Genomic DNA, 16,936 nt, shown 5'->3' on the forward strand with positions numbered 1-16,936 from the left:
GCCTAACTACTGGCTCAGAACCTCCAGCGACGTCTCATAGCAGTCTTTTGTTTTTTTTATCTTACCGCTGTCACTCGGCGAAGCCCGCAGCGGGAACCGGATCGGGCCTCAGTGAAGCGGACAAATGAGCCATTGCCATGCCGCCATCTAGCCCCAGGCTAATTTACATTTGGCTGGGTTACCTCAGTGCTGTTGGTGCGGCGCTTCTGGCTGCTGCTGCAAAGCCTGGAGAACATTACGAAAAACTACTGCACGACTTACCAGCCGCATGGCTCTGCTGGGTCATATTATGCATTTACTATATTGGAAAACGATACCTTCTCCACGGGCGCTTCTTTGACGGTGATGGTATCAGAGGCCGAGATCTGACCTCCTTCGCTCACTTGTGGGCGGCTTCTATTGCCGTCGTTGCGTTCATATTTGCCTCTTCCCTTTCAGGGGAAGCCTCGTGGCTACTGGTATGGAAGCATGATCTGTCCAACCTCCCAGCGCCCCATCTTCCTTCGGACCCCCTTGAATAATAATCACCGTTTAGCAAACCCCGAGATGAGATATATTTGGCGGTTTGAAAGCAATTGAGGATGAGAAGAATGCTTGCTGACTTACTACTAGCCTGTCATCACAACTATCGTCCATGTGATATTTCTTTTGCGAGAAAAACGCTCTTTGTTATCGCCATCGGACAGCTCACCTGGGAATTTTATACCCAAAGGATGGCTCTCCTTCGCCCAATTAACTGGACCAGCTGCTGCTGTCTTACTCTCTTTGGTTGACTCGGTTTTCCTATTTCGCCAGAGTGGAGATTTGAATTCATCACCGCTACCCTCTATCCTGCGCCTGTCCGCTTGGATATGCCTGGGTTGGTGGACATCGAATAGCATTCGGTCAACAACAGTCTCTGAAGGCGTGGATGTAACATCTTCTCTCTCACATGGTGTTACACCAAGAGTACTTTTCGTATTGACCGTATCTCTCGCCCTACGCGGCCATGTACCAAGCTTTACACGCGTCCAGATCTTGGTCTCCTTGCTTTCGGCCTCAAAATGGATAGCAATATTTTCCCTGGTATGTATCAAAAGAAGCCCGCACTCTCCTTCTGGCTTACTGCGTAGGGTATAAACATAGATATAGAAACATTGCTGACGTTGAACGATATATGTCAAGGTTTCGGGAAATGGCCCTGCTTCTGCAAGCACTCTAGATTCATTTGCACTCTTCTCGGCCCAGGCAATAAACGTCAAGCAGACCAATGAATTTCCCGTTCTATTTTTGTCAGCCGCAGTAGCCTTGATACAAGGGGCAATTGCTCTGCCGAAGGCCACACGACATCAAAAATGGCTAGCTCTGCTTTTGTTGATCCCACTCGCCGGCATTGTGCGTAAGGAAGCCTCGATTGACCTTGGATATTCCCTCTGGGACGGAACGATTGGGCGTGTTGCAGATGTCCCCATCCACCCCATCCAACAACTCGCATCAGATGCTCTGAAAAGGCACCGGCACCTGGTGGCAGGCCAATCCAAAACTTTGGAGGCTGCCATTAAAGAATATGAACGCCGATATGGCCGAAAGCCTCCTCCTGGATTTGACGTGTGGTATAAAGCTGCAACACAGCGAGGATTCATTCTTGTCGATGAGTTCAATTCATTAATGGAAGGGCTGGAGCCATTCTGGGGGGTTCCTCCCGCCGTGCTTCGTGCCCGTGTGGCTGCAGCAACGCAGATCTCAGGTTCAAGGCTCATCCGCTATTCTGTGAGAAATCGTCATCTGATGGCCGAAAATGACGGTGAGGCTACTTGGATTACCAACCAGCTAAGATTATGGTTTACTCCTGAAGTTTTGGAAACTGTGCCTGATATAATGTTTGCCTTTAACTTACTTGATGAGCCAAGGGTCGTGGCTCCCTTTGATGAGTTAGTGGAGGCTCAATTTGCAAGTAAACTGAATAGCTCCGTAGGGCTCTCGAAATCTTTCTCAGAAACTGTCGGGTTCGACAAGGCAAATTCCAACAACATGTGGGATAGCATGACACTATCCTGTGACCCCAAATCTGCAGCTAGAAAAGGCCCGAGCAGATTCAGGCTCCCTCACAAGGCACTGGCCAGCAGCTTCGTCTCCAACACGAGCGTTGCCCACGATGTCTGCTCCATGCCAGATCTCCAGATCCAACACGGATTCTTCATTGCCCCCGAAACGGCAAGTATAGCACATTCGATCGTCCCCATCTTCTCACAGGCCCGGCCTTCAAGTTTTCAAGACATTCTTCTGCCGAGCGTATACTATGGTGCAAAGCTAGAGCTGCATGAATACCAGGAAAGCCAGGATATGAAGTGGGATGAGAAAGAGAATATCGTCTATTGGGCAGGCTCTTCAACAGGGGGGCATACCAACGTTAAGAATTGGCGTAACTTCCACCGTCAACGACTGGTGCTCGTAACCTCCCACAATACTACGAGGGTTAGACTTATGAAAAAGGTCCCTGGACCCTCGTCGAAGGACGGTAACACCACATCTACTTGGCGCACCTATACGTCTAAGATGGGACAGATTTCGTCCAAGATCAAAATCCGAATTTCAGCCGTCATCCAATGTGAGCAGGATGCATGTGATATGCAAGAAGCCGCTTTTCGACCAGATGAATACCCAAAGGATGATTTCAAAGCAACTTATCGAGCAATGTATAATTTAGACGTTGACGGCAACGGTTTCAGCGGCCGTTACCTTCGCGGACTCTTGTCCAACTCTGCCATGATGAAGCAAACAATATTCAAAGAGTGGATTGATGATTGGCTGACCCCTTGGCTCCATTATATACCCGTTAATATGGACCTGGTAGAATTCCCAGAGTTGATACGATTCTTCACTTCTGAACCTGAGGGGCAGGAAATTGGGAAGAGCATTGCGATGGCAAGCAAAGACTGGGTGCAGAAGACGATTCGAAAGGAAGATCTAACACTTGCCCTTTGGCGAGTGATGTTGGAATATGCACGGATTATGAAGGATGATAGGGACTCTCTGCAATGCTGTTCTTGATTTGACTGTTGTTGACAGTATTTTTGTTTGCTGGAGCGGATTTTAGATATATATACTGGATGGGCCTTTTTTTTTTTTTTTTTTTTTTTTTTGGTTGGAAGCGATATCTGTTCCGTACACGAGAGGCAGGGCGATGTATTCATATTTCCCTTATTGGTTTCTAGATTTTGGTTCTACTGTTAGCATGGGGGATGCATACTTACGAATATACCTTTTCTGATGCTTACGCCGGCAACCGGGAATAGACGTCTTGGTAACCCCCCTATTCTACCTACAGCCTTATCCACGGATGGCAAGCATGCTCTAGAATACTAAAAGATATATACCATCAACAGAACCCAACGCCCATCTTGTCCGAAATGTCCACCTCAAGCCGTACGTCTTTAAGTATAATGTAAGAGGATCGAGTACGAATTTTGAGGAGTGTTGTAAACGTGAGGTAAAGAGTACCGGAGTCGGTTAAAATAAATGGCTTTGGTACAGGTTTTGTTGAAGCGAGCTGATAGTAAAATTGGGAGATGATCAGGCCAATCAATTACTGTTGCGAAAGTATCGTAAAGAGCTTTTCTGTGCCACCTCTTATCGGTCGTTACCTATGGTGGAAAGACTTGTCCATCACTCGAGCTTAACGATATAAAATCGATACCTACCTACCCGGTAAAGCGGAACCGTGTAGCCTCTAATCTGCCTAAGCCTTCCCTTGGTGCCACGTTCCGGCGTCTATATGAGTTTGTGAAATCTGTGAAGGAAGTGTATGAGTTAGTACGACGAGCGAGGTTGTTGAGATCGTTTTGAAAGGAAGTGTGACGGTGATCGGGTAACGAACCTTGAAGGACAACTCTAATCTTCCTCATGTCGCCTAGTTGGGCATACTCCGAGAGAGTTTTCATCAGGCGCTCGCTTTCGCCAGGCTTGATGGAGCGGGCGGGCAGCATCTGGATTGTGGCTTCAATCCAGCTTGCTGTTTCTGCGGGTAAGAGTTCGAAGCATGACATCAGAACTGCCGAAGCATCTGGGAAGCAGTCACCAGGAAAAGTAAACATCATTCCGGTTAATACCCGTTGCACGAGGAAAGAGCCCTGTGACACCATTATTTGCTTCACACCAGACCTGATCTCCGGCGTGTTCGTATAGACTTCGCCCTCCGGGGTTGTGAAGTTGGACACAGCCGGCTTCTCAAACCCAAAGCTGACCAGGTCACGGAGATACTGTAGGGTGGCGGTTAAAGGTTCGATCTGCTGGAGGGTGAGTGCACTCAGAGCAGCAGAGAAAATGGGGACAGAGAGATTTGACGTGACGGTGTTCTTGGGGAAGAATCTGACTGCATCTGTTGCTAGTCTGAAGAAGTCCTCGATCACTAACAACGTATATTAGCATTAACGACAACGAACCTGAAGAAGGGTTATACATACTGTCAGGTAGCTGCTCTGGAGGCAGGTCATTGAGAATTCGGAGGAATAGGACGACTTGCTGTTCGAAAAACTGGTAAACGGCAACGCTCGTGGGGTTATCAACAAGTTCTGCCCCAGTTGAGAACTCTCGGACAATTGCATCTGTAGCCCAGAGGAAACATCCTTCTCTCGAAGCCTCGAAGCCTGAGGAGATGTTTTGGGCGAGGGTCGGAAGGAGAGGAGCCATTGCATTGCGGTATGAGATGATCATGTATCGCCAGCATCGGCAGACTCTCTCGAGGATCGGAGTAGATTTCGTGAAATTCATAACTATCGTACTAAGAACGGGTAATATATCTCCGCAGTATTTCACTCCAGGGTTCTCTTTTCCTGGTTCGACATAAGGAGAAACCACCTGGATGAAGATTGCGATTAATTGCAAGTGATCTAGAAGTGTCAATCCTTGTCAGCTCAGTTCCTATTTGAAGGAAGCAGTTTATACATACCAGCTACGGCCTTTTGGCCGTCTTCATCTTTGGCGTTGTTGGCCAAGTTCATAATTCGAGACATAAGGGGGTTGCAGAATAATTTTAGTCCTTCGTATATCTTTTCAACTGGCTGAACAGCAAGAACAGCCGCAACACCCTCAGTGACCTCCTCCTGACTAGATGGCTTCAGACCATCAATAACAGACTCGTAGAAGGTATGAAGCTGTGGAATGTGAGAGCCGAGCAGTTTCTGGCAGTCGGTTCCCAGGAACTTAAAAGCAAGGGCTGCCGCCTGCACAACTTCCTGCGACTCGTGCTGGAATCCGGAGATGACATAGTTGAGTTGTGCCTCCAGTGTTTCTGGATGCTGTGCGGTCCATTCGGTATATCTACCAAGTGCCATGATTGCCTGGAAACGGACCTTCTCCTGGTCTGGTATGCGCACAATGAGGGGAATGATTTCTGGCAGGACGTAGCTCTCCTCTGCTTCCACCATTCGTCCCATCGCACGCATGCTGAAAAGGGGTGCTTCCAGTTCTTGCCAGTGAGGGACGTGGTCGTGTCTTGCTTGGGGCCCGTATTTGGCAACCCAAGCCTGAATAAGACTGTATGCCTTTCCAAGACAGTCGGAGACACCGATAACTGCACAGCAGTCTTTAAGGACGTCTCCCATTGAATGTCTGAAGCTTCGGAACTTCTCTTCCTGCTCCCTGTCTCCGTCGAACAGGTCACTCTCGTCTCCGTCAGTGGAGGGATACTCTAGGTGTTTGATCATGACATCCACGAGTTTCGAGAACAGGTCTCCCAGGGTAGCTCTAGCTCTTGCGTATCGCTCCAAAGTCAAGTATTGTTTCAGTTCATACCAGAAGACGAAGGTAATGGAGATAGCGTCACGATCTTTGTCAACTGAGCAACACTCTAGCACGGCTTCCACCAAGTTTCTGAAGTCTTCAGGTAGGCGTGCAATTAGGAGCACCCAGGCTTCTGCAGCCTCTGCAAACAACCGAGTAAGGCCCCGTAGTAGGTCGACATCCTCCGTTTCTGCGGCTTCTCTGATTCTGGGCCTTAGGGCAATTATTCTTGGGTATAGAGCCTTGATGACGTCCATTGAGTCGTCGACTTCGAGTGTGTCTCTATAGATCATGCATATGCAGTCTACCGCCGCTTCAAAGGATCTTTCCTCCGCAAGGGCCTTCATAATGATGTCCATGAGGGGAGACTCCACAATCTGAGCTGCGGGTATCTCACGCATCCATGAAGTAATACATTCTAAGAGAAGTGGGTTCGTTGCAGCAGAAGCTAGAGCAGAAGGAGAAATATAGTTAGTAGCGCACTCAACTAAGTAAACATCAATAAAAGGGGGGTAAACCTACGAGAAGATTGAGAGTACTGTGTCAAAAGACCCAGGACCTGGCTTGCGTTCTCTTCCAAGAGCTCCCTTGTTCTTGAAGACAGCTCCTCTTCCTAAGGGTTACGCACGACTGATTAGATGACAAGAACGATTTTCTCTGGCCGCAAAAAAGGGGGGTTGATAAGACGGGTATATATGTTGGTGTTGGACTTGCGCAAAAGCGGTGGTAGATGGGAGGACAAAGGTGGATAGATGTGGTGTGTGAGCTCTACCGGAACATACAGTCAGGTTGATTTTGCGCCCTTCTATGACCTCTTCGGGAAGGATCTTGAGGAATTCGAGGACACAGTCTCCAGCTTCGTTGCCGAGAGCAGCTCCTACGGTAGGCAGGACGTCTTTCCAGGAGGTCATCTGGATAGCAAGGGTGGCCAGGGATACACATAGTTGTGTCCGTATGGGACGAGGTCCAGATCTGTAGTTTGACAGCAGAGACAGTATCGACGTCCTTAGCTCGGGCTGAGCCGACTCGGGGAGCTGGTCGAGATCATATGTAATCTATCAGAGGCAGACATAACCCGTCAGCTACTATGTTGATGGTATATTCCGTGGGGAAAGGAGGTATATATATATATTTATATCTGTAGATGGATAATCCTGGGGATAAGCGCGGGTCCTCACTTTTCCCTTGAGCGTCGTAGCAGCAAAGAGCTTTGCCTCGACCTGCGCATCGGCAGTCTGGAGAATCGCATGCGTCGTCGTCCATGCCTCTGTCTGTGTGATGCAAAGAGCAACAGCGGCGTCTCGTTAGCGAAAGGGCGGTTCCCATGGAGGGGTAAACATCTATCTATCTATGCAGAATACGGGGGGAGGGACACGGAGATGGCTCAACTGATTTCTGGAACTTCTCGAGAAACTCATGGGCGTGAGTTTTCTCCTGGCGAGAGACGCTGCTCTGCATCGTCTGGAGGGCTGCGAGCACCGGCGCAAAGGCCTGCTGCTGCGCTGAAGCACTGCTCGCTGTCGCCATGGCGCGGGTTCACTTCTATGCGGCGGGCGGCGGCGGCGGCGGAGGATCGGTGCGGGCGGCAAGAGATCTGGCGACGTAGCAGGGTTGGGAGTATCAGCGCTGGGCCTGCCGTCGTCATGAAGCAGAGGACGCTGCGATAGAAAGAAGAGAGGCGGGAGTGAGAGATCGTTGCTCCTCGTGGTGGTTGTTTGTTGTTGCTGCTGCTGCTGGCGTAGTTTTTGGCTGTTCTGGATATCGTAATGTTTTTTTTTTTTTTTTTTTTTTTCTTCTTCTCACTTTTGGTGATGGAGGGAAAACCCACTTGCTGGTTCTTTTCTTCTCTCTCTCTCTCTCTCACTTTGCTCACCAGCGAAGTTTTCGACACTTTTTGACGGCCGACAGCAGCTTCACCACGACAGTGAGAGGATAAAGAGAAGGTAGAAGCGAAAGGAGAAGAAGACAAAGACGAGACCATGACTGGCCGAGGACAGCGAGGCGGCGCAAAGACGCTGCTGGCTCCGATCCATTTCATCTTCAAGCTCCTGCAGCAGCGGACGACGGTCTCGATATGGCTGTACGAGCAATTGGCAGTGCGCATAGAAGGGAAGATACGGGTACGCAGGCGTCTCTACATATGGAGCTGGAGCTGGAGCTGGAGCTGGAGCTGGAGCTGACGGTTTACTAGGGATTCGACGAGTTCATGAACCTCGTGGTGGACGACGCGGTCGAGGTCAAGCTGGCTACGAAGACGGAGGAAGAGTCCAGGAGACAGCTTGGTAGGGAGACCCCCTTTTCAAGTTGTATCCTGCTGCTGCTACATGGCATATGCTAATGATACGGACAGGCCAAATCCTCCTCAAAGGCGACAATGTCTCGCTGATCCAGACGGTGCAGTCATAAGACCGACGAGCTGGCTGTGATGGGTTTACAAGTAACGGTTCAAAGGCGACTGGCGTTTTACGGTACAATATTTTTTGCTAGGACGGGTTCAGTTTCAAGAGATGAGAGGAAGAAAAGAAGAAGAAGACGATGAATTGAGAGTGTTCAGCTTCTCACGACTCGTCCGTCACCTACGACCAGGCTATCGACGAGGTTGTCGTACTCTCCCACAGGCACCTCTTCTGGAGGCTGAAGGACCTGCTCGGCCAGACAGAAAGCGGCTGTTGAGATAATGTTGATGGGTTAGTGTGTCTAACGGAATTAGTTGTGCTGTTGATACTGCTGTTTGAAGTCTCACCGAGATATGGCATCTGCCCTTTGCCCACGTTACTGCGATATCTGTTGATAAACCGGTCATAATACCCCTTTCCGTGTCCCAGTCTGCGTCTGCCATGGTCAAAGGCCATGCCCGGCACGACAATGAAATCCAGGCCGCAGTCGTCACCGCCTTTCAAGGCGCCGTCTTCACCCCGTAGCCCGTTCCCTCCCAGACAGTTCTCCCTGCCGGCCACCGAGCTGGCGTCAAGCGTAGGAATCCCCCACCCGTCTGGCTGTAGAGACTCGTAATCCTCGAGCGAGCGCAGGGCCAGCATCTCCATGATCGACGACGGCTTCGTTTCAGCACTGCCTCCGAGCTTGTAGATGTATGGCACAAAGACCTGCTTCCCGCGTCTAAAGGCGTCCCTCACGATCTCCCCGGTCCTCAGCTCGCCGGCCGGCATCGACAAGTACACGCTGACGCGCCGTGCCGACTGGTATTCGGGGAGTGCGAGCAGGCGTTCAGTGGCAAGCGAGGCTACGATAGACAAACATCAGCAGCCGTGAGGATAGATGTTAATATAATAAACAGATGCTGGAGAGATGGGATGCAGGAGGGCGCGAACATTGACACGTAACTGAGTCTGCAGAGACGCCGGCGAGGATCTTCTTGATCCTGCTCCGCATCTCCTTCTTCGCCGTGCTTATCGAGGCCATCGCCGCGTTTCTTCTTCCGTCCTGTCGGCCTCGCTCTCCTCCTGCTGGTTTGTTGACGTTTGTCTGGAGTCCTGCCAGTGAGTGGCGAGTCTTGGGGGGCGACCAGGGCAGCGCAGGACCGAAACATCGACCGGGGGGGGGGAAGCGTAATATTATTATAATTATATATCGCCAGCCGAATAAAACAGAGACGAGGAGAGCAGACGAGATCTCCTGCCGAGTCCTCGCTGCCTTTGCCTGTCGCTGTTCGCTGTCTGCTCGGGCTGTCCTCGACGTCGACGCGGGACGAGGAGAGGACGACGTAATATCGGGTGGCTCGTCCCTTTTTTTCCTCTACCAAATAGTTATTATTTTCCACGTCGACTCCAAACTTCGCCCTTCAATCATCCAACTCCCGTCTCTCTCGCTCTCTCTTTGCTCCTGCTGCTGCTGCTCGCTATCGAACTGACCTGCTGTGCTGCCGACGATGAACTTGCTGCTGCTGCTGCTGCCGCTCGGTCTGCTGCCGGCTGTCTCTGCAGAGTTCGACCCGCGGCTCGTAGGCACCTGGACGACCAAGTCGCGGAAGGTCGTAACAGGCCCGGTGCGTACACTCCCCGGACGGCAGATGGCGACGCTGAAGGATGCAACAGGCTGGCTGACGACCTTCTCCTGCAGGGCTTCTACGATCCGATCAAGGACAGGCTGATCGAGCCGTCGCACACGGGCATCTCCTACTCCTTCACCCGAGGATGGCTACTTGAGGAAGCTCAGTACCGCGCCATTGCGAACCGTGAGTCCACCCTCACAACTATACAGGTAACATGGGATTTCAAGGGCAGACGGACTAAGAAGAGACGTTTTCTTTACAGCACAAAACCCAGCCTGTCCGAGCGGGATGATGCTGTTCCAGCATGGGACTTACGAGATCAAGCCTAACGGGACCCTCCTGTTGAACGCATATGCCTTTGAAGACGACGGGCGTCAGTTGATATCAGACCCTTGCAAGGGCGAGCGAGCAAGCTACTACAGATACAACCAGAACGAGACCTTCAAGGTAGGCTGGCCGTATTTTTTGATCTTACCTCCCCCCTGCTGCGGCTCTAACCAATGTTCTACAGAGATACGAGGTCTTACTCGATAAATTCCACAACATACAGCGGCTCAACTTGTATGGACACGACGGCACACCCATGAACCGCATGTTTCTCATCTACAAACCTCCCCAGATGCTGCCAACCAAGCACCTCAACCCTGTCGTCAAGGTTCAGCGACGAAAACGTGACCTTGGAGAAGGCGAGTTCGACAGGTCTCCCATCAAGAATTCCGTCCTCTCCCACCTACCCGTAACCGCCAATGCCGACCGCTGGTGGTGGGTTGGCGTCCTCATGACCTCCATCGGCGGGATTGCTCTCATCTACTCCTAGCCTTCTAAAGCCTTTTTCTCCGCTGCATTTTTCCTTCCCCATCTTCGACGAAAAGGAGAGCCGGAAGAAGCATACAGAAAAGTTATATGATATAATGCACCATTTTGGATATAGATGGCGTTATGAACGGTCTGGCACACCCCCGGGGATGGGGCTCGTTTTCATTCTCTTTTTTTTTTTTTTTTTTTTTATTTTTTTCCCTTCTCACTTCTGGTCTTTGCCTCGGGAGGCTCATTGTCGATACGTGGGGAGGGTATTCATATTCTTTTATACCTGCGTGTGCCGGAGTAGTCGGTTGCTACATACAGCTGTACTTGTATCCCCTTCTTTTTATCCCCTTGTCTATTCTACTTCCTCCCGTCTGCATGGCGTGTTTTCCCCCTGTTCTTTTCTTTTCTTTCCTTTCCTGTTATGTTCTGCCATTTCATTTCTTTCCCTGGCTCGGTCTGTTCTCATATGGTCGACGGGTAACTGCAATGTTTAATTATCGTCAGCATCAAATAATGATAATCCCTTTTACGGTCATCTTATGCACTACCAAACAGTTGCAGATCTAAAGAATGGAGGATGATAGTGTTACATTTGGATTGTGCCTCTAATTTACATTACCACCCCCTATACTTCATACAGATTCGAGAATGCATACCACCAGGATATACATGCTAATCGACATGCCACAACGCCTCTCGCATAAATCCTAACAGGATACAAGGGATCACTTCTGTTCCAGTGCCTTAACCATCTCGCCAGCAATCTTCGCGACTGCCGTCTTGCTCGCTGGCTTCCCGTCCAAAGCTCCGCCTGCAGCAAGGACCTTCTTCATCACGCTTCCAATAGCCAGCTTCTCACTGGCAGCCTTGAGTTCGGCAATCGCACTCTCGACAGCAGCACGTATCGCATCTTCGCTCACAGTCTCAACCTGAGCAGCGTACTCCTCAACAACCTTCCTTTCTTCCTCTGCCTTGGCCAGCAAGTCTTGACGGTCAGCAGCGGCGTACTCCTTGCCACTAGCTTCTAGGTTCGACGCCCGCTTTCGAAGAAGGTCGAGAAGGCTGAGATCAGTCTCAATGGGTTTCGGTGTTTTAGCTGCATTGTTCACTTCTGATATGATTCCGCGCAGGACGTCAAGTCTGTTCTAGCAGAGTTAGCATTGAGTTGTTGTATAATAAGCGCAGCCCGCGAAAGAAGAGCAGAGAATCCGCACCTGACTTTGTCTTTTGCCCTCATTGCTGCCTTCAAGTCTGTCTTTATCTTTGCAAACAATGGAGCAACACCCGGCGTTGAAGCTGTAGAGTAGCGAAGAGAGTGCCGCAGCAAGGGCGACTGGAAGCGAAATGACCGAATCATGCTGACTATATCTTTTCCCCCCCTCTCTCTCTAGATATCTGCAATAATAGCGGCAGTTATCTGTCTTCTTCTTCTTCTCTTCGTCTGGTCGTAATTAATTGTCTATCTTCTTCTTTCGACAAACTTGAATATTTATATGCAGATGGCCCGTGCACCCAAAGCTTCATCTTTTTGTGTTGCTTAAAAAAGTCGCAGACGAAGAAAAGAAATCAACAACTTCGACTTCATCGTTCCTGTTGCCATTCCACCTCACCACTGCCAGATAACAGTCTCTTGTCTAGGGAGAGCTGTCGACAGTCCCTCGCTGTGGCCACCTGAATACCTTTCCCTACTGGCAACAGCTCGCCCTCTGTGTCTGGGTGCTGCGCGACTATGAGCTTCCCATTCACACCAACACCGAAGCCGCCAGGCACATACTTCCAGACTCCGGCGCCCTCGCGTTCCCATGGACCGCTGTTCGCCTCTAGGCCTCTCTCTCCACCCTCGGGGAATGTTGCGGGCTCGAATCTAGGTGCCTCTACCGCCGCTCGGCCCAAGATGCCAGCCCCAGAGATCAAGGCGAAGCCCGAATCCATAAGCCCACGCGAGCGAGCAGCGCGGACAATAGACGAGGCGCTCCTGCAGGAGTCGCGGTATCCTGATCTAGACAGCTATCTTTCTCGTACGTTTGCATTTGCCCCGAAGCCTGAAGTCGAACGCGTTGCGCTGGATTTGAGACGTCCATGAATAACTAACGTTTTTGATTCATCAATTAGAGGGCTATTCTTCGGACTATGACATCCCCAGCTCACCAGCATGGGCGCCGTTTCATAAAGTGAAGATGTATCGGATTCCAGACCAGATATTTGATCAGTATAATCGTGCGCAGGTTTCAACTAGCATGGGCTTGTTTGCTGAGCTAAATCACGCCTGGGTTACCATCGATAATGCTCTTTACCTCTGGGATTATACGCATCCAAATCCTCAATTGATAGGGTTTGAGGAGCAGCCAAACAGCATCAACATGGTCAAGCTTGCGCGGCCTAGGAAGGGCGTCTTTCTTCCGGCAGTCACTCATATGCTCGTGATATCTACCACGGCAGATGTTTTTCTCATGGGACTTGCGTGTGAAAACACCGGCGGATACAAGTCAGTGACTATATACCAGACTGGCATGTCGGTGCCTATTAGAGGTCTAGATATCAATGTCATTGCCTCGTCCGACTCGACTGGACGGATCTTCTTTGCTGGATCTTCAGACAATGATGTGTATGAATTGACATATCAGCAAGAGGAGAGATGGTTCCGGGGCCGCTGCAGTAAAGTTAACCATACAACCAAGAGTTTTACCGCATTTGCGCCCCAGTTCAATCTGCGTAACAAGCCAACAGAGTTTGTGGAGCAGATGGTAGTTGATGACAGCAGGAACCTCTTATACACCCTGTCTTCAAACTCATCGATCAGAGTCTTTCACTTGAGGCCCGATGGATCCGTCAACCTTACAATCACCAAAACTGCCATCGACATATATTCTAACATCGGCCATATCATCACCTCAAATGAAACACTCAACCCTAGGGTCAAGATCGTCTCTATCAGCCCCATTCCAGCCCCAGAAGCATCTAGGTACCACCTCATGGCCACAACTGCCACCGGCTACCGAATCTATCTCAGTGCTACCGGCTCATATAGCTGGTCTGCCACCCCAAATGCAAATAATGCTCCTACCAGCATGCAAGCACAGCACGTTAAAACCCCACCATCTGACTCTCCTTCAGACCAGGCCCCTCAAGCCGCCCCAGTCCCGGGAGCCCCATTCCATACCACTGGCCCTTCTAAAGTCTCAATACACTCCTTAAACCCCACCAGCTCTGCCGAACGATTTCCACCTGGGTACTTTTTCTGTTTCACGCAAAAAGACAATTCCAAGCAAGCGGACACATTGTTCATTTCTACCCCAGACTCTGGAAAACTTGCGATACCCCGGGATCCCTCCACACCCATCAAGCCAGAGGAGACTGGCATTTGGCTCACTCTTGGTAGTAGAGCAGAAGCAATCGGCCTCTACACCCCATACGATCAAGGTGGCCCAACGAGCAGCGGCTTTGGAAATGAGTTGGCAGTCCAATTTGATAAGCCAGCTGCCGAGATTGCTGTTTTGACCAACACTGGAGTTCATATTATCCGTCGAAGACGGCTTGTCGACATGTTTGCGTCTCTTATTCGTAACTCAGATGGAGAGGACGGGTTAGAGGATCGCGTACAGACATTTATACGGATATATGGTCGAAGCGAAACCATAGCAACTGCGTTAGCAGTGGCATGTGGCCAAGGGATGGAGGTTTCGCCAGATTCGCGCCTTTCAAAAATAAATGATCCCGATGTTCTCGAGTTTGCCCGAAAAGTCTTCATTGAGAAGGGTGGAAAGCCAACTATTAATGAAAATGCTGTTACTGATGGATCTGTTCCAGCCATAGATACGGTTTTGCCTTCTCCTCGACACGCGGGTATTGCGTTGTATACCTCAAGGCTCCTGCGATCCATCTGGAAGACAGTAATAGCCCAGCAGGGCCGAACACCTGCTGGTGGTCTTTCCATTTCCCCTGCTGTACCTACATCTACCTTGCTTACCATCCAGCGCGATCTCTCTGCTCTCAAGGACTTTTTCAACACAAACCGAACATTCATCGAAGGGTTGAGTGGACCTGACGCTCTATCGAAGGTAGCAACAAAACAGGAGGAGGTTGCTTTGCAGGCTGAACACAGAGGTCTTCACTCCCTTGTACAGTTGATCTCCCATACAATTGAAGGAATCTCGTTTATTCTTGTTCTTTTTGACGACAGAGCTGAGGATGTTATTGCCCTGCTGAATGAAGATGCCAGAAACCGTTTCTTGGAGTTGACCTTTGAGCAGCTTTTTGCTACTTCCAAGGGACATGAGACTGCAAAGGAACTTGTCAAGGCCATCGTGAACCGCAACATTGCCAAGGGATCTAATGTTGAAACCGTTGCCGAAGCTTTACGACGAAGATGTGGTACTTTCTGCAGCCCCCAGGATGTTATCGTATTCAAAGGACAGGAACTTCTTAAGAGAGCCACCGAAGCCGGACCAAACTCTGAGGTTGGCAGAAACCTGCTAAATGAGAGTTTGATGCTTTTCCAACAAGTGTCAGAGAGCCTCCCTATGGACTACCTGAAACCCAGCGTTGAGCAGTATATCCAAAATCAGTTCTTTGCAGGTATGTTGTCCTTGCTTGTTCTCGAGGTTTTAGTATGCTAACGACTACATAGGCGCCATACAACTTGCTCTCAGCGTAGCTGCTGATTCTGACAAAGCAAATCATGCTCTTTCTTGGATCATGGACGGAAGACCTGCTGAGGTAAGAATAGACCTTATAGCAAAGAAGGAAATGTCCATGCATTAACGTGTTATTAACTAGGATCCACGAAAGGAAGCGTATGACTCCCGACAACAATGCTATGACCTCATTTACAAGGTCATCCTTGCCGTGGATGAGCTTTCTGAGCAGGACAGCTGTGATGGTCCCTACAGTCTGATCGCACGAAGAAGAGCTGAAGCATATGATGTTATTACCACCTCGCGGGACGAGGTTTTCCTCACTAGCCTTTATGATTGGTATCTCGCACGCGGTTTGAGTGACAGACTTCTCGAGATCAGGTCTCCATTTGTTGCTACTTATCTCGAGAGAAAGTCAACAGAAGATATATTTCACGCTGATTTGCTCTGGAAGTATTATGCACAGTCGGACAGATTTTATGATGCAGCTGTCGTGCAACTGCAGCTTGCAAAGAGCCCCTTCAAACTTACTTTGAACCGGAGAATCGAATACCTGGGTCAAGCGAGAGCAAATGCATCCGTGCACTCACCCGATGTTGGACGAGCAGCACGACAGCGCCTCCAGCACGAAGTCGAGGAGCTCCTAGACGTTAGCCATGTTCAGGACGATCTATTGCAGCGCCTTAAGGATGACCCTAGACTAGACAATGATCGAAGAGCTGAAGTACTGGAAACCATGAATGGAGGCATCATGGAGATCAGCAAAGTAAGCCCTTGCCTCAACTGTTTCTCCCAATAATTAGAAACTAACAATATTTGCCATTTAGATGTACAATGAGTATGCGGCCCCTGGCAACTACCATGACATATGTCTCCAGATCATGTACCTTGCAAACCACCGCAATGCCTCCGACATCACCACTACATGGCAAGATCTGATTCAAGGAGTCCATGAGGAGACCTTGAAGAACGGGACACCTCTACCATACGAAGCTGTCATTGAAAAGGTCCGCAGCCTGGCACTTAGACTCCGAATGTCTGATGTTGCTTTCCCAGTTAAGACTCTCCTTCCAATGCTAGAGCGCTATAGGCTTGAGCATCAGAAGAATGACGGACCTCCAACTTGGGTTGTCGACCTTTTCCTTGAACTGCAAGTTGAACCTGAGGTTCTATATACCGTCCTTGAGTCCTTGTTTTACAATGATGAGGTACCCTTTCACGGAGCCAACAGAAAGTTCATTGGTAATGACCTTGCATACCTGATCTCCAGATGGTTCAATGAAACATCCCGACTCGGAGGTGCTGCTTTTGGAAGCGATGTGATTGCCACTAGGGTATCAGAAATGCTTCTCTTACTACAGCAATCTCGATTGGATAAAGATGTGGTGCAAGCATGTCGAGATATGAGAGTCAAGCTTGAGCAATCCTTCCGATAAATTATGTGTTCCTCAGCCACCATACCAGCGCCGTTGCATATGTCTTGTCCTACGTCTTTGTTTATTCTCATGTACTCCCAAATCCTCTCGCCTGTTAGAGGCTTATGTCGATTGTCTCAATGTCTTTTCTTTTCCTTAGTTAATATTCAGGATGGGTTACGTTGGGAGGGGCGTCTTAAATGATTGGATTCTAGATCAGTTAAGACCTTTTTTATATTCCAGATGCATATAAGTCAGCATTAGTGGCAGGTCTGCATGATATGTATCATACAGCTGTCTGTTATATTTGG

General features: G+C 49.7%; 8 protein-coding genes across 13 annotated transcripts; 4 read left to right on the forward strand and 4 right to left on the reverse strand.

The window, feature by feature from the left end:
• The first annotated feature begins 126 nt into the window (after positions 1 to 126).
• TERG_05927 (uncharacterized protein) lies at positions 127 to 3,118 on the forward strand. The gene is made up of 3 exons (XM_047748520.1): positions 127 to 458; positions 613 to 1,065; positions 1,165 to 3,118. The coding sequence occupies exons 1-3, from the start codon at positions 138 to 140 to the stop codon at positions 3,028 to 3,030; spliced, it is 2,640 nt and encodes an 879-aa protein (XP_047604503.1). The 5' UTR covers positions 127 to 137; the 3' UTR covers positions 3,031 to 3,118.
• Positions 3,119 to 3,122: 4 nt separating this feature from the next.
• TERG_12352 (uncharacterized protein) lies at positions 3,123 to 6,876 on the reverse strand. 4 transcript variants are annotated; one of them, XM_047751320.1, is made up of 4 exons: positions 6,283 to 6,876; positions 4,928 to 6,208; positions 4,443 to 4,868; positions 3,123 to 4,387 (listed from the first exon to the last, which is right to left on the reverse strand). In XM_047751320.1, the coding sequence occupies exons 2-4, from the start codon at positions 6,159 to 6,161 to the stop codon at positions 3,681 to 3,683; spliced, it is 2,367 nt and encodes a 788-aa protein (XP_047606739.1). In that variant the 5' UTR covers positions 6,162 to 6,208; positions 6,283 to 6,876; the 3' UTR covers positions 3,123 to 3,680. The 4 variants fall into 4 exon arrangements, with proteins under 4 accessions (XP_047606739.1, XP_047606740.1, XP_047606738.1 ...); XM_047751321.1 differs by having other exon boundaries at positions 3,123 to 3,769; positions 3,857 to 4,387; positions 4,928 to 6,876; XM_047751319.1 differs by having other exon boundaries at positions 4,928 to 6,876.
• A 53-nt stretch (positions 6,877 to 6,929) lies between these two features.
• On the reverse strand, positions 6,930 to 7,287 carry TERG_12353 (uncharacterized protein; the record flags this gene model as incomplete). Its single annotated transcript, XM_047751323.1, has 1 exon — positions 6,930 to 7,287. The coding sequence occupies one exon, from the start codon at positions 7,285 to 7,287 to the stop codon at positions 7,105 to 7,107; it is 183 nt and encodes a 60-aa protein (XP_047606742.1). The 3' UTR covers positions 6,930 to 7,104.
• Positions 7,288 to 7,739: 452 nt separating this feature from the next.
• On the forward strand, positions 7,740 to 8,166 carry TERG_05929 (uncharacterized protein; the record flags this gene model as incomplete). 2 transcript variants are annotated; one of them, XM_003234014.1, is made up of 3 exons in its annotated part: positions 7,740 to 7,880; positions 7,952 to 8,042; positions 8,111 to 8,166. In XM_003234014.1, the coding sequence occupies 3 exons, from the start codon at positions 7,740 to 7,742 to the stop codon at positions 8,164 to 8,166; spliced, it is 288 nt and encodes a 95-aa protein (XP_003234062.1). The 2 variants fall into 2 exon arrangements, with proteins under 2 accessions (XP_003234062.1, XP_047604504.1); XM_047748521.1 differs by lacking the exon at positions 8,111 to 8,166 and having other exon boundaries at positions 7,952 to 8,098.
• Positions 8,167 to 8,310: 144 nt separating this feature from the next.
• Positions 8,311 to 9,220, reverse strand: TERG_05930 (5-formyltetrahydrofolate cyclo-ligase; the record flags this gene model as incomplete). Of its 2 annotated transcripts, XM_003234015.2 has the most annotated exons (3): positions 9,090 to 9,220; positions 8,504 to 9,001; positions 8,311 to 8,426 (listed from the first exon to the last, which is right to left on the reverse strand). In XM_003234015.2, exons 1-3 carry the CDS (start codon positions 9,178 to 9,180, stop codon positions 8,311 to 8,313), a joined length of 705 nt encoding a protein of 234 aa, XP_003234063.1. In that variant the 5' UTR covers positions 9,181 to 9,220. The 2 variants fall into 2 exon arrangements, with proteins under 2 accessions (XP_003234063.1, XP_047606743.1); XM_047750065.1 differs by having other exon boundaries at positions 8,504 to 9,220.
• A 360-nt stretch (positions 9,221 to 9,580) lies between these two features.
• On the forward strand, positions 9,581 to 10,586 carry TERG_05931 (uncharacterized protein; the record flags this gene model as incomplete). Its single annotated transcript, XM_003234016.2, has 4 exons — positions 9,581 to 9,763; positions 9,838 to 9,952; positions 10,032 to 10,216; positions 10,281 to 10,586. The coding sequence occupies exons 1-4, from the start codon at positions 9,647 to 9,649 to the stop codon at positions 10,584 to 10,586; spliced, it is 723 nt and encodes a 240-aa protein (XP_003234064.1). The 5' UTR covers positions 9,581 to 9,646.
• Positions 10,587 to 10,792: 206 nt separating this feature from the next.
• TERG_05932 (uncharacterized protein) lies at positions 10,793 to 12,373 on the reverse strand. Its single transcript, XM_003234017.2, has 2 exons — positions 11,791 to 12,373; positions 10,793 to 11,716 (listed from the first exon to the last, which is right to left on the reverse strand). The coding sequence occupies exons 1-2, from the start codon at positions 11,931 to 11,933 to the stop codon at positions 11,302 to 11,304; spliced, it is 558 nt and encodes a 185-aa protein (XP_003234065.1). The 5' UTR covers positions 11,934 to 12,373; the 3' UTR covers positions 10,793 to 11,301.
• Positions 12,374 to 12,753: 380 nt separating this feature from the next.
• Positions 12,754 to 15,192, forward strand: TERG_05933 (uncharacterized protein; the record flags this gene model as incomplete). The annotated part of the gene is made up of 1 exon (XM_003234018.2): positions 12,754 to 15,192. The coding sequence occupies one exon, from the start codon at positions 12,754 to 12,756 to the stop codon at positions 15,190 to 15,192; it is 2,439 nt and encodes an 812-aa protein (XP_003234066.2).
• Positions 15,193 to 16,936: the final 1,744 nt, after the last annotated feature.

The sequence above is a fragment of the Trichophyton rubrum genome, assembly GCF_000151425.1.
Source record: "Trichophyton rubrum CBS 118892 genomic scaffold supercont2.6, whole genome shotgun sequence".
Classification (NCBI taxonomy): Eukaryota; Fungi; Ascomycota; class Eurotiomycetes; order Onygenales; family Arthrodermataceae; genus Trichophyton; species Trichophyton rubrum.

Excerpts from the sequence above, each read along its gene's own strand:
- TERG_05927 (XM_047748520.1), top strand. The coding sequence starts at position 138 with ATGCCGCCATCTAGCCCCAGGCTAATTTACATTTGGCTGGGTTACCTC. Across the intron at positions 459-612 it reads GGGAAGCCTCGTGGCTACTG|CCTGTCATCACAACTATCGT; the intron begins GTATGGAAGCAT and ends ACTTACTACTAG. Across the intron at positions 1,066-1,164 it reads GGATAGCAATATTTTCCCTG|GTTTCGGGAAATGGCCCTGC; the intron begins GTATGTATCAAA and ends ATATATGTCAAG.
- TERG_12352 (XM_047751320.1), bottom strand. The coding sequence starts at position 6,161 with ATGCGTGAGATACCCGCAGCTCAGATTGTGGAGTCTCCCCTCATGGAC. Across the intron at positions 4,869-4,927 it reads CGGCCAAAAGGCCGTAGCTG|ATCACTTGCAATTAATCGCA; the intron begins GTATGTATAAAC and ends TGACACTTCTAG. Across the intron at positions 4,388-4,442 it reads TCCAGAGCAGCTACCTGACA|TGATCGAGGACTTCTTCAGA; the intron begins GTATGTATAACC and ends ATACGTTGTTAG.
- TERG_05932 (XM_003234017.2), bottom strand. The coding sequence starts at position 11,933 with ATGATTCGGTCATTTCGCTTCCAGTCGCCCTTGCTGCGGCACTCTCTT. Across the intron at positions 11,717-11,790 it reads AGGGCAAAAGACAAAGTCAG|ACTTGACGTCCTGCGCGGAA; the intron begins GTGCGGATTCTC and ends CTGCTAGAACAG.